Source organism: Pelodiscus sinensis, chromosome 30, assembly GCF_052426305.1.
Source record: "Pelodiscus sinensis isolate ZL-2025 chromosome 30, ASM5242630v1, whole genome shotgun sequence".
Taxonomy (NCBI): domain Eukaryota; kingdom Metazoa; phylum Chordata; order Testudines; family Trionychidae; genus Pelodiscus; species Pelodiscus sinensis.
This window is the reverse complement of record NC_143081.1, coordinates 2,870,415-2,883,793: the sequence shown is the minus strand read 5'-3', so window position 1 is coordinate 2,883,793 and position 13,379 is coordinate 2,870,415. Positions and strand designations below refer to the sequence as shown.

Below are 13,379 nucleotides of genomic sequence, written 5' to 3'. Positions count from 1 at the left end.
GCGGAATTGAACCAGGCAGGACTACCAGGCCTACAAGGAATATGGGGTATTGAACTGGACCTTGGACACAGATCCGGTTATTTTCTTTGTCTTGTGTTCTGGATCAACTTCCGTGGGCCCCTGTACACTGTGGCTACGTCTACACCGGCATGATTTTACGGAAATATGGAAAACTGTTCCATTTTAAGCTATAACTATTTCCGGAAAAAGGGCGTCTACATTGGCCACGGACACTATTCCGCAAAAAAGCCCAGACCGTCATTTTCGCGATCGGGGCTTTTTTGCAGAAAAGACTACTGGGCTGTCCACACTGACCCTTTTCCGGAACAGTTTTCCGGATAAAGGACTTTTGCCCAAACGGAAGCAGCATAGTTTTTCTGGAAAAGCAGCTGATTTCTTACAGTAGATCGTCAGTGCTTTTCCGGAAATTCAAGGGGCCAGTGTAGACAGCTGGCAAGTTATTCCGGAAAAGCGGCTGCTTTTCCAGAATAAATGGCCCACTGTAGACACAGCCTGTATGTTTTAAACTGTAGCCCAGAGGTACTGTGTTCTCTCTGTTTTCATCTGTTCTCTCTCAGTTGCTCTGTAACACCCGGCAACGCGGAATGCTTTATCGAGTACATCTTTTGTTTAGTTCCTAAAATCTCCTTTTTTTGAGGCAACAGCTGGATTCTTCTGGCCTGGCAGGTACCAGGAGGTCTGTGTGTGCCTGCCTAAGGCAGAGAGGTCAACTTTTAGGGTGTGTCTAAACTACATGGCTCCATCGATGGAGCCATGTAGATGAGGCTGACCGGCAAAGGGAAATGAAGCCGCGATTTAAATAATCGCAGCTTCATTTAAACTTAAATGGCTGCTGCACTGAGCCAACAAACAGCTGATCAGCTGTTTGTCGGCTCAGCGCCCTAGTCTGGATGCTTGCAGTAAAGGAGCTAGGGGGTGCCCCTCTTGTAGAAGTTCGAAGTGCTTTCTCGTTCGGTTCAAGAATAAAGGGGGTTTTGGTTCCCTTGCTGGTGGGAGTTATCACCCATGGCCAGGGGATCTGTGACTTAGGGGAGATTTTAAGCAGAAGCCCATGGAGACAAGGGATTTAAGATCTCTTGTGGGCCCCACCTTCTGCACTTGGAACGCCAGAGTGGGGAACAGCCTTGCTCAGACAAGCCCAGCCTTCCCCCATCGGAGTGACACCCCCAACCACTACCCAATCCCTGGCCGAGGCAGCGGCTGCTCTGGATTTCGCAATTCGGGGTGATCACTCAGACCCACAGTTGCCTTTTTTTGGAACTTGATTTTTATTCAGTGCTGACCATGAAACAGGGAGCAAAATGCAGCAAGGCAGGGGTGGGGCAGGCTGAGAGAGGTGGGAAAGAGGGATCAGCCCTGGGGATCGATTTGAAATTGCTCGGCATGGCTGTTGCTCCAGTCCCTTCCAGCTGCCTGGCCGGCGCAGGGCTCAGGGGTGTGTGGAACGGACATTGCCCCCGGGAACCAACCGTGGCAGGTTTAACGTGGCCCAGCAGGGTGGAGGATGGTGAGGATTTGCCAGAAACCTCATCAACCGGCTGATGCGGGGGAAAGCCACAAACCACCAGGTCTACCCCAGGGTTGGGCTTGGGTTCAGAACCCCACGAGAAATCCAGCAGGGAAAGGCAGCCAGTGGGTTGGGATTTCCCTATGGGAGCTTTGCCTAAGCCTGGCTCCTAACTCCCCTAGGCTCCTGTCTTGATTGTAACGGGTTGGGGGCCCATTGAGCAAAGGGCAGGCAGCAGGTTAAACGTGGCCCAGCAGCGCAGGGGATGGTGAAGATCTGCCACAAACATCACTTGATTGGTGGGGAGATCCCCAAACCGCCAGGTCTGCCCCAGGGCTGGGGTCGTGTCCAGTGCTCCAGGGGACATGAACCTGGGAAGAAGCAGCCACACAACTGGGATTTACCAATGGGAACTGGGCTTGAATGCAGCTCCTAACTCCCCTAGGCTCTCTTCCTTGATGCTTATGGGCTGGGGGCTTCCTGAGTATAGCAGTGATTTGGGGGTACAAAATGGGGGAGGGGGAGCCCCTTGCAAAGCAGCCCTACATCTGTCTCCTCCAAAGCACAGAGGCAGCGCAGCTCCGTCCGGGGCAGCGATTCACAGCCGGGCTCCGGGCTGCAGCCTCCTCATTGTGCGTTCGATCCAGGGGACGAAGGTGGAGACTTTTACGTACACGGAGGGAGCTTTGCAAATCCCCCAGGAGACGATGCCCTGGGCTTTTCCCCCACACACCAGGGGGCCCCCGGAGTCGCCCTGCGAAACAGGAGAAGCCACAGATGGAAAACAGCTCAAGGAGTCGTTTCTCCCTGATTCCCGGATCAGCAACACCCCCCGGTCTCCGCTTGATCCCTCCCATCACCCAGATGGATTCAGCCCCCCCTCACACTGTCCTGCTGGTCGCTGCTTCCCCCTAAGACGCGACACTTCCCCACTAGCTTTTCCACCACTTAGTCCAACGTTTTCTGGTTAGAGCAGCTTCATCAATCCCAACCACTTCTCAAGAGGGGTGAACACGAGGGGCGGGAGGCACCTTGGCAGAGTCATTCAGCAAGGCTGGGTCCCCCACACACATCATGCTGCACGGGTTATAGTGACGGTACGGCTTGTACGGGTGTCTCAGACATGTGGCATCCGGCATCACCACCACGTCCACTTCCTGGAGCGTGTCCGAGAGACAAACAACAGTGGGCAGAGTCCGGCCCCAGCCAGCAACGTTGCAAGTGGTCCACGGTGCAACTCTCTCCCCGGCGCAGGGCAAGGCGAGGGTACCAACCCATCTGTTCAGGACCGCAATGTTTTCCAGCTGGGAGAAAATAAACCAAGTTAAATAGGAGTGTTGCAGTCAAAACCTGGCTGGTATGGGCAGCAGTGTGAGGTCACTGGGGGAGGGGGATGGGATGGGGGCGGTACCTGCAGCAGTGTGAGGTCACTGGGGGTGGTACCTGCAGCAGTGTGAGGTCACTGGGGGTGGGGAATGGGATGGGGCCGGTACCTGCAGCAGTGTGAGGTCACTGGGGGTGGGGGATGGGGCGGTACCTGCAGCAGCATGATGTCATTGTTTAAAGTCTCCCTGTTGTACTGGGGGTGGGGGATCTGCCGGCAGACTTGGATCCGTTGTCGGTGCCGTTCCCGAAGCTTGACGTTATGGGCTCCCAGGAGCACAGTGATGTTGCTGCGAAAGCCAAGAGCAACCTGCTAACATTGGTCTGGCTCACTAATTCTTCTCTTGCTGGGACGGGGCAGCCTGGGACTCTCTGGATGGGTCTCAAATTCCTTCCCTTCCCCTTGAGTGTCTGCTCCTCCCCAGCTCAGCACCCTGCAGAGCTGCCCTGGGGCTATGATCCCTCCCTGTCCTGTGCTTTAGCCCCATTGATTTGCCAAGTGCTGGGTTTCGTCCGTGGGTCGCCGAGGCCCCTAGAGACTTTCCGACACCTCCTGAGCAGGTCAGACCCTTGGGCTCTGCTCCCGCAGCCTGGCCTCCCTCTGCTCCTTCCCTGCCCCCCCCCATGCTGACACCAGAGCTCCCGGATCCCCATCCTCCACTGACCCCACCCACCCCCACACCCCAGCCCAGAGGCACTTACTCTCCCTGGCAACGAGCAGCCGTCAGCACAAAGTTCTCCGCCACCAGGAACCCACCACATCTAATCCTCTCATCTCTGCATTGTATTTCCAGATACGCCATGTAGGGCCTGGAGTGGGGCCGGGCTTCCTTTCCCCCGATGATCTCACCTGGGGGGAGGCCAGGTCCATACAGAGAGCCCCCTCAACTCACTGGGCTGGGATCCAACTCCCCATCCCCACTGATAGCCTCCAAGGGTCTTCCCTCCCTCTCTGATCCTCCCTCGGAGCATTCGTGTCTCTGGATCTCTGCCCCCTGCCCAGCTCTGCCCCACACCGGGCCCGCATCGACTGGAAGGGAAATCTGCAACTCTAACCTCACTGAGTGGGCAAATCGGGAGTGGGGCACTATTCACCCTGCTTGGCCTTGTGCTCACCGCACTGTGCACCCAAGTCACCCCAGGCTGGTCCAGCCACTCCCCAGCAGGGCACGGACGGAGCTTCCCTGCACCTTTCTCCACCCAACCACAGAGATGAGGCCGACTCCACACCCGACTCACCGAAATACCGGTGCCAGGGGAAGTGGCTTTTATTGAACCAACCCTACGCCAGGGAACTCTTTCTCCCCTCCATCCTGGTTATTTTTTTTCCTTCTGCTCCTAGTTCTTTCCTTCCAGTCGTGAGATATTTCTAAGGACAATTTTCAGGCTTTGGTGGCTGAAAAGTGTTAGTGTTGGGATTGAAAAATGCCAAATGAGAATGTCTCTGGGGGAAACAAGGATCTGCTCCGAGAAGGCACCAGGCCGGCAGGCGGGAGTGTTGGAAAGTCTCCTCTTGAAGGAATCACACCGATTGGCTTTATGGTGGGACCTAGACCCAGGTCAGGGACCTCTTACTGGGATAGTCACTGCACTGACCCACAACCCCTTCCCTGAACAGTGTCGAGTTCAGAAACAGAATCATTTTCATCTTTCAACAGGGAACTGTATTTAGGTGCCAAATCTCCACTAGCAACCCATGGAAACAAAAGCCCCGGAGACAGGTTTCATTCCCCCCACAAGATCCTGGGCTGAGCTGGAAAAGGATCCCAAGTTTCTTAGGTCCGAGCCCTTCCCCTTAGCTCCCTGCTCTTGCCTCTCTCCACTGTCTGCTCCTTGTAACTCCCCAGCTGCCCTGCCGGTGGCTCATTCCATCTCCAAGTAGGGTGCCCATCTTGAAAGTGGGGTCTCAGAGAAGCCCTCTGGGGGCTGATCCACCCACCCCCACAGGCTGAGAGCCCCAGAGGTCCTCAGGGGAGGCTGCAGGGGTCCCAAGAGCCCCTCGGTCCCAGGAGAGTCAGGGGAAGACCCTCACTCACCCCACAGCCCCCTACCCTTCATGGGCCCCTCTCCACACCCCCAGCGCCTGTCCCCCACTCACCAGCCCAGCCCCCAGGGGGCAGGAGGAAGGCCCAGGGGAGCAGCCCCACCACCAAGCGCTGCATCGTCAGAGCCATCCTGGGCTGGGCACGGAGCCGCTCCCTCCGGCCTGATGCTTATATGGACCAGGCAGGAGAGGAGGGGGGGCTGGGTCTGCTAACCACAGGCCACGTACACTCCAGGAACATCCATTTGAGATGTGCCATGGGTCAAGGTAACCTCCAGGTCACAGCCGCACCCAGCTAGCAGGGGGTTTCCTCTGCCCCAGTCTCTAGCCTGGCACCATGGCCAACAGGGCCCCTGCCCTTCTGTCTGCCTGAGGATGTGGCTAACACGGCCACTCACCGCCTGGCCCTGGTGGAGGATGTGAGTAACAGTGCCCCTCCCCAACCACCAGAGTCAGAAACAGGGCTGTAAACATCCGCATGGAGCATTATCTGCTGGGTGAGCAATCACACCGTGTCCTCTGTGTGCCGGGGGTTCTGATCCCCTTGAGACCAGCCTCGCACCTCGGGCCTGCTGTACGTGACACCCAAAGGATCTCTTCCCCCCTCCGACACACACAGATGTCCAGTGACAGACACGTCTGCCCCATTCAGTTTATGAGCCCCATCCCCTGTCGAGGTGGTCCCTGGCTAGTGGGGGAGGTGTTATTTCCCAACAGAGCCGGGAGCATCCCTGGTCCAGCCAGGTCTGTGTGGATGGTCCCAGCCAATCCCCCTGCTGCCTCTGGGTCAGGCCAGTGACCCCTACTGGAGCAAAGAGCCGGGTCTAAGTGGCAGGTGGTCCAATACTGGAAGGGTGGGGAGATGGTTCTCGAATAAAAGTATGGAGCTCTAGGTCTGTGTAGAATGGACTCTCTGATGCCCAGGGATTTGCACTGATCTCAAAACCATCTACAGGTCAATGGAGTAATCAGGAATGGAACAACTTCCACTGGAATGAATTGAGTAAGAACTGAGATGCAGATGGTTGGGTGTTCATTGACCTCAAAAGGCTACAGAGCTCCTCCAGAGTGTCTCTTGATGGTGACAGATCTACTCCCATTGGTGTACAGAGATATACACCTATCTCACAGAGCTGGAAGGGACCTTGAGAGGTCATCAAGTCCAGTCCCCTGCCCTCCTGGCAGGGCCAAGAACCATTCCTGACAGATTTGCTCCAGATACCAAAATGACCCCCTCAAGGTTTGAGCTCACAACCCTTGGTTTAGCAGGTTACTGCTCAAACCACTGAGCTCTCTCTCCTCTGTTAGACCATCACAGTCTAACAGAGGGATCCAGAAATGAAAACCAGAGATGCCCAGACTGGGTGCACAAAGAGATGGCCACTAAAGGATGGACACCGCGTTTCTACCAGGTAGCATAGGGTCATGGAAAACCGGCCACGTTTACCGATGTTTCTGTGCAACGTTAACCATCATAATGGTGTCAGGGATAAGGTGAGCTATGCACGGATTCTCAGAGGGAATTTCCTTAAGTAGCATATGACATTTGAATAAAGAAATTAGCGCACTCTTTAAAAAAAATGAGGATGCCCCCTCCCCCAGCTACAGACTTGGATACGGTAGAGACTAACAAATATAGATTTTTCTTCATGTATCTATGATCATGAAGTTTCGTGGGTGAAACCCTCTTCATTGGTGTGTTGGAGCGGAAACAACAGACTGTATGGTAAATAGTACAGCAAAAGTAGTTTCCTGTCAATTGTAGGACCTGTGTTCATGAAGTGCCGTAATGAGGCTCAATGTGTCCCTTTCGTTGCTTTTGATGTGAAAATGCAAATATCAAAGGCAGGGGAAATGAGCTTTGTACTGCGTTAACCAGTTAATGTTTTTGTTCGAGCCCAGGGTAACCGTATCAAATCTGTCAATTTGAGATTCTACAGACTCTCTCTGCAATTGGCTAGTGAAATCCTTTTGTAGAAGAACGGCTACCTTTAAACCTATGATCGAGGGGCCAGAAAGGTTAAAATGCTCTCCTACAGGTTCATGTTCTGATGTCTGATTCATGGGAAAGCACCCAGGAGTCCTGGCTCCCAGGCCTCTGTGACCAGGTGCTGCCCATTAGCTGGCTCGAGAGTGGTTGGGAGATATTTCCTGGAACTCAGAGGAGGGTGCTCCTGTCTGTGGTTGATGGTGTGCTTGTCAGGCCTGTCATAGAATTATAGAACCATAGAGCTGGAAGAGACCTCAGCAGGTCATCAAGTCCAGCCCCCTGTCCAAGGCAGGACCAATCTTAATTAAATCAACCCAGCCAGGGCTTTGTTAAGCTGGGACTTAAAAACCTCTAGGAATGGAGATTCCACCACCTCTCTAGGGAACCCATCCCAGCAGCGGCAGATTTAGGGCAGGGCAAGCGGGGCGGCTGTCCTGGGTCCCATGCTACCCAAGGCCCCACGCATGCACCATGTCAAAGGGGGGGGGCTGCGAAATTGTGCTGCCCTGGGCCCCTGCATCCCAGTGCTTCACAACCCTCCTAGAAAATAGAGTTTTTCCTTATACCCAATCTAGACACCCCCGGCCACTATAACTTGAGACTATTGCTCCTCGTTCTGCCATCTGTCACTACTGAGAACAGCCTCTCTCCAGCCTCTTTGGAACCTCCCTTCAGGGAGTTGAAGGTGTGACGTAGTGGGAGGGAACTCGCTGGTTTCTATGGGTCTGTGGTAACCCCACTGGCTGCCCAGAAGGACAGGGATGGGTACCACAGCCCAGAAGGACAGGGATGGGTACCACAGCCCAGAAGGACAGGGATGGGTACCACAGCCCAGAAGGACAGGGATGCGTCATTATGCAAAGGGAGCTCTCAACCGGTCCGACCAGCTAACCCCCATGGAGAGGAATTAAGGAAGGTGAATGCTGCCCTGGCTGGGGGGCAGGGCTGGAGGACATTGAGTTAGTTCTTGTCTGGAAAGCAAGGGAGAAGAAGCTGGGGAGGGGGCTGGGACTCCCCCATCTCAAGGGGGGGCACTGAGGCCTCCTAGCCCCAGTTCCTGTAACCAGATTACATCTGTGCTGTGCTATATCCTGGAGAAGCAATAAACTATCTCCATTCTACTGGCTGGTGGAGTCTGTTCGTGCCATTTCGGGGTGCAGGAGACAGGGGACCTCAATGCGCCGTCACAGAAGGCTGCTACCAAATCCCCCCTCACTCTTCTCTTCTGCAGACTACACAAACCCACATCCCTCAGCCTCTCCTCGTAGGTCCTGTGCCCCAGCCCCGGAATCATTTTCGTCTCCCTCTGCTGGCCCCTCTCCAATGCGTCCACATCCTTTCTGTAGTGGGGGGCCCAGAACTGGACACAATCCTCCAGATGTGGCCTCCCCAGAGCTGAATAAAGGAGAATAATCACTTCTCTGGATCTGCTGGCAATACACTTCCTAATGCACCTAAATAACCATTGACCTAAATAAACAACTAAAAGGTGTAATTTCTGCTGCTCTGCAGTACAAAGGCTGAAGCAGCACAGAGGAAATGTAATTGCTATAGAAGAATTGCTGGTTTTTGAAATTGTGTTGTGCTTTCATGAAATTTACGGCCACCTACATATTTTATGGACTTTATGGACATGTCCAATTGAGGCTAATTTTGTATGGACTGTTCATACATGTACTGATGGTTGCTAAGCCCACTGAGACGGCTTCTGTTTGGTGGAGCAGTAGAGTTAAGGCAGCTTGTGCCTGTCCTAGCTCTGCCCCACTCCTGAAAGCAGCTGGCATGTACAGTGATGGCTCCATGGTGCCATGTTCTGCCCCACTCCGACAGGCACCAAGCCCACAGCTTCTACTGAACACAGCTCCCTGTTATCGACCAGTGGAAGCTGCAGGAGAGGTGTCTTCCATCAAGGATTGCGTGGGAGCGCTCCCTTCTCTGCCTTTTTCAGGGACATGTCAGCCCCGTCCAGGAGCACCACTTACCATGGGGATCACAACCCCAACCTTGGCAGGTTTCCCAAGTAGTACAAGGGCCCTACCATCAATCAAATGTTAGCTCCGCCCCCTACCCCGGCAGTCCCGTCTCCCCTGTCACCGGAAGTCTCGCCCTTGGTGGTAATACATCCGGGGTCAAGAGGGACAGGTGACCGGAAATAAGGCGTGTCGTGTGACCCCTCTAAGGACTCGCCCTGCCTCCCTCTACCAATCAGGAAGGGTTTTTTCCCCATGTGGGACCACCCCATGAGCTGCTTTGACCAATCAGGGGGCAGTTCCAGGATCGGATGACCCGCCCAGAAGTAGGTCATGTGACCCTTCTAAGAGCTTCCCATGACACCCTCATGGGCAAGAAGTTTAAAGAGTCTATAAAACAAATGCCCAGGGCCTTAACTTTCACACACATTCGTTTACTACCCTGAGTGATCAGTTCTAGGCACATCTTTTCCTTCAGTAGCTGTCTCACGACTAAGTACGCATCGTAACCTTTGGAATTGTGTGCTATGAATGTGTTGTCAAGGAACTCTTTGCCAATATATGTCCTAACCAACATAGAGACACACTCACTACCCTTAAATTCCCAGGATTTTTCTGGTTTTAGGGCCATAGCAAAAATGTAATTGGGGGTGTGCAACCCCGTCTCCTGCGTGCATTCGAAATCATAAAAAATATACTTTCTGAGGATTCGGGCTTTCTAAGGCTGTCCATAAAACAGAGATGATTGTCCATGTTGCCAACAAGAAAGCCCTTACACTGATTACAGAGCTGCCGCTTCTCCACGGAAGACTGACACACATCACACAAAGTTTTAGACAGGCATTCGACTTGTTTTTTCGATGCGCAGTCTGTGGGTCTGACTAAGAACTCTTTGGATCGACAAAATAGTCTACAGCTAGGACACCCACGCTGTCTGAGCACGCTCCGCTCAAGCAGAGGCAGCAACAATACCTGCAAGAGTGGTCGTGACTGTACACGGTATGGCAAAACTCAATTTTTCGCTCCGAACAACTTTTTCACATCCAGAACCCCATAATAATGCTCATCGTGCAACAGGATAAAATGGTCTTGGGGTACACCGGGCCCCCCCATTTTAAAAAAGCCCCAGCCGCCTTTCGCCGTATACAGCACCACCTGTATGTTAACTCCTAAATGCTGTTCAAACTTTGCTACGTCGCTGAGCATAACCTGTTTTGGATCTGACCACCGCAGTTTCTCGTGAAGCTCTCTTACCTCCTCTAACAATTTGGCGTCCGTAGGTTTACGATGGGACATGACGGCCGAGAGCCCGCCCACAAAACAGAGATTGGTACCGGTGTAAGCCAAGTCTACTAAACATCGTCTCTTTTTATGAATAATTTGATTACTAAGGATAGAATTTAAAACTCTATGAACACCGCAACCCCTGTTTTTTACAACTGTCACAAGGAGGTGAAATGTTCCATTGAGGTGCAACTCTCTATTACTCTGGAACACCTTTGAGGTCTGGTTTAAAACATCTTCAGCAGTCAGCTCGTCCCTAGTTCTTCTGACCGAAAACAAAGAGTTAGTTAAATTACGGCTCTCTAAACGTAACTGAACATAATCATCAGGGCCTACCCTACCATTAACGTCATCTAGAACTAACTGTATTCCCCTACCTGTGGCTTCAATAACCCGTTCAGCTGAATTTATTTGCTCAAGATTGACAAAACGAAATGCCTCACAATACACTTACCCCACAAATCTAGGTACTTCACGTTGCCAACTTCTCGCTGTCTCCATATACAACTCTGGATTTTCACAGGCACTTGAGGGTTCCTCTACGGGCCCATCAGGGACATCTTCTGCCTCAGATGCTATTTCAGAGTCAGAGCCGTCTCCGTGAAATTCATCAGGACTAGCCAGGGACCTGACTAGAGACTCACCACCCCGCAGGTCAGATAAGCCATTTTGTGAGCCTCCAGCAGGGGGCATCTCTTTTTGGTATTTATTCCTCATCACCTCTTCAGGATTTTTTAAAAATTTTGCAGTGATCTTGGCCTGGAACTTTTTGGAGGCCACCCGTTTATCTGCCAAATCGTGTCCCCCCCTCATTCTTTTAGGCCCCCTGAGGATACAGAGTTCCTCAGTTTTCTGAATGAAGCATCAAACTCTTCCCCCATACTAGAATATGGGGGAGCTGTGATGAGCTTATGGTTTTGGGAGAAGGGTTTGTCAGTCCTTGGTTTTTTATTCACAACCCCTAGAGCGCGTGCTCCGGGTTTGTGAATGTGTGTGGTTTTGCGCACGTTCAGAACCCCTAGAGCGCCTGCTCCGGGTTTGTGAATGTGTGTGGTTTTGCGCACGTTCAGAACCCCTAGAGCGCGTGCTCCGGGTTTGTGAATGTGGGCGTTTTTGCTCACAGTTCTCAGGCCTTGGTGCGGCAGTGGCCACAGAGGAACTGGAGTTGTGTTTGTGTGGCTGCAATACCTCAGCATTACAGGAGTTTTCACTCCTTGGTTTTTTATTCCCAACCCCTAGAGCGCGTGCTCCGGGTTTGTGAATGTGTGTGGTTTTGCGCACGTTCAGAACCCCTAGAGCGCCTGCTCCGGGTTTGTGAATGTGGGCGTTTTTGCTCACAGTTTCCTCAGGGCATGGTGTGGCGGTGACCGCTGAGGAACTAGAGTTGTGTTTGTGTGACTGCAACACCTCGGCATTGCAGGAGTTTTCAGTCCTTGGTTTTTTATTCACAACCCCTAGAGCGCGTGCTCCGGGTTTGTGAATGTGTGTGGTTTTGCGCACGTTCAGAACCCCTAGAGCGCGTGCTCCGGGTTTGTGAATGTGGGCGTTTTCGCTCACAGTTCTCAGGGCTTGGTGTGGCAGTAGCCACTGAGGAACTGGAGTTGTGTTTGTGTGGCTGCAATGCCTCGGTATTACAGGAGTTTTCAGTCCTTGGTTTTTTATTCACAACCCCTAGAGCGCGTGCTCCGGGTTTGTGAATGTGTGTGGTTTTGCGCACTTTCAGAACCCCTAGAACGCGTGCTCCGGGTTTGTGAATGTGGGCGTTTTCGCTCACAGTTCTCAGGGCTTGGTGTGGCAGTAGCCACTGAGGAACTGGAGTTGTGTTTGTGTGGCTGCAATGCCTCGGTATTACAGGAGTTTTCAGTCCTTGGTTTTTTATTCACAACCCCTAGAGCGCGTGCTCCGGGTTTGTGAATGTGTGTGGTTTTGCGCACGTTCAGAACCCCTAGAGCGCCTGCTCCGGGTTTGTGAATGTGGGCGTTTTTGCTCACAGTTTCCTCAGGGCATGGTGTGGCGGTGACCGCTGAGGAACTGGAGTTGTGGTTGCATGGTTGTTTCTTACCTGAGTCTTTTGCTTTGTCCTTCGGTTTGACGTATGTGAGGTTCGGACCGCCCGGATGCTTCATCTGCACTCGTGCTGGTTTGCGTTGTTAAGGGTCTCAAAGCAGATTCCTGGTTCTTTGGCGGTTCTGGAGGAGGTGTCCTTGTAGCTCTGACTGCAGCATTGCTCACAGTTCTCAGGGCTTGGTGTGGCAGTAGCCGCTGAGGAACTGGAGTTGTGTTTGTGTGGCTGCAACACCTCGGCATTGCAGGAGTTTTCAGTCCTTGGTGTTTTATTCACAACCCCTAGAGCGCGTGCTCCGGGTTTGTGAATGTGTGTGGTTTTGCGCACGTTCAGAACCCCTAGAGCGCGTGCTCCGGGTTTGTGAATATGTGCGGTTTTGCTCACAGTTCTCAGGGCTTGGTGTGGTGGTGGCCACTGAGGAACTGGAGTTGTGTTTGTGTGGCTGCAATACCTCGGCATTACAGGTGTTTTCAGTCCTTGGTTTTGTATTCACAACCCCTAGAGCGCATGCTCCGGGTTTGTGAATGTGGGCGTTTTCGCTCACAGTTCTCAGGGCTTGGTGTGGCAGTAGCCACTGAGGAACTGGAGTTGTGTTTGTGTGGCTGCAATACCTCGGCATTGCAGGAGTTTTCAGTCCTTGGTTTTTTATTCACAACCCCTAGAGCGCGTGCTCCGGGTTTGTGAATGTGTGTGGTTTTGCGCACGTTCAGAACCCCTAGAGCGCGTGCTCCGGGTTTGTGAATGTGGGCGTTTTTGCTCACAGTTTCCTCAGGGCATGGTGTGGCGGAGACCGCTGAGGAACTGGAGTTGTGGTTGCATGGTTGTTTCTTACCAGAGTCTTTTGTTTTGTCCTTGGGTTTGATGTATGTGAGGTTCGGACCGCCCAGATGCTTCATCTGCATCTTGTTCTGGTTTGCGTTGTTAAGGGTCTCAAAGCAGATTCCTGGTTCTTTGGCGGTTCTGGAGAAGGTGTCCTTGTAGCTCTGACTACAGCATTGTCAGAAAGGTTGTCCATGCCTGTGAGGTGGGGGGAAAAATATTTTTTTTTTTGTAAACACACAACAACAACACATCTAAACTTTACCATCTCTCTCACCCAAACCTGTGTATTTACT

The 13,379-nt window shown here is 52.8% G+C and overlaps 1 protein-coding gene and 1 pseudogene across 1 annotated transcript; both read right to left on the bottom strand.

Annotated features, from left to right (window-relative positions):
* Positions 1 to 2,526: 2,526 nt before the first annotated feature.
* Positions 2,527 to 4,035, bottom strand: LOC142821199 (cathepsin G-like). The gene is made up of 3 exons (XM_089774169.1): positions 3,614 to 4,035; positions 3,066 to 3,201; positions 2,527 to 2,832 (listed from the first exon to the last, which is right to left on the bottom strand). Exons 1-3 carry the CDS (start codon positions 3,712 to 3,714, stop codon positions 2,527 to 2,529), a joined length of 543 nt encoding a protein of 180 aa, XP_089630295.1. The 5' UTR covers positions 3,715 to 4,035.
* Positions 4,036 to 9,831: 5,796 nt separating this feature from the next.
* Positions 9,832 to 11,012, bottom strand: LOC149521000 (uncharacterized; annotated as a pseudogene).
* Between the last annotated feature and the right edge of the window lie 2,367 nt (positions 11,013 to 13,379).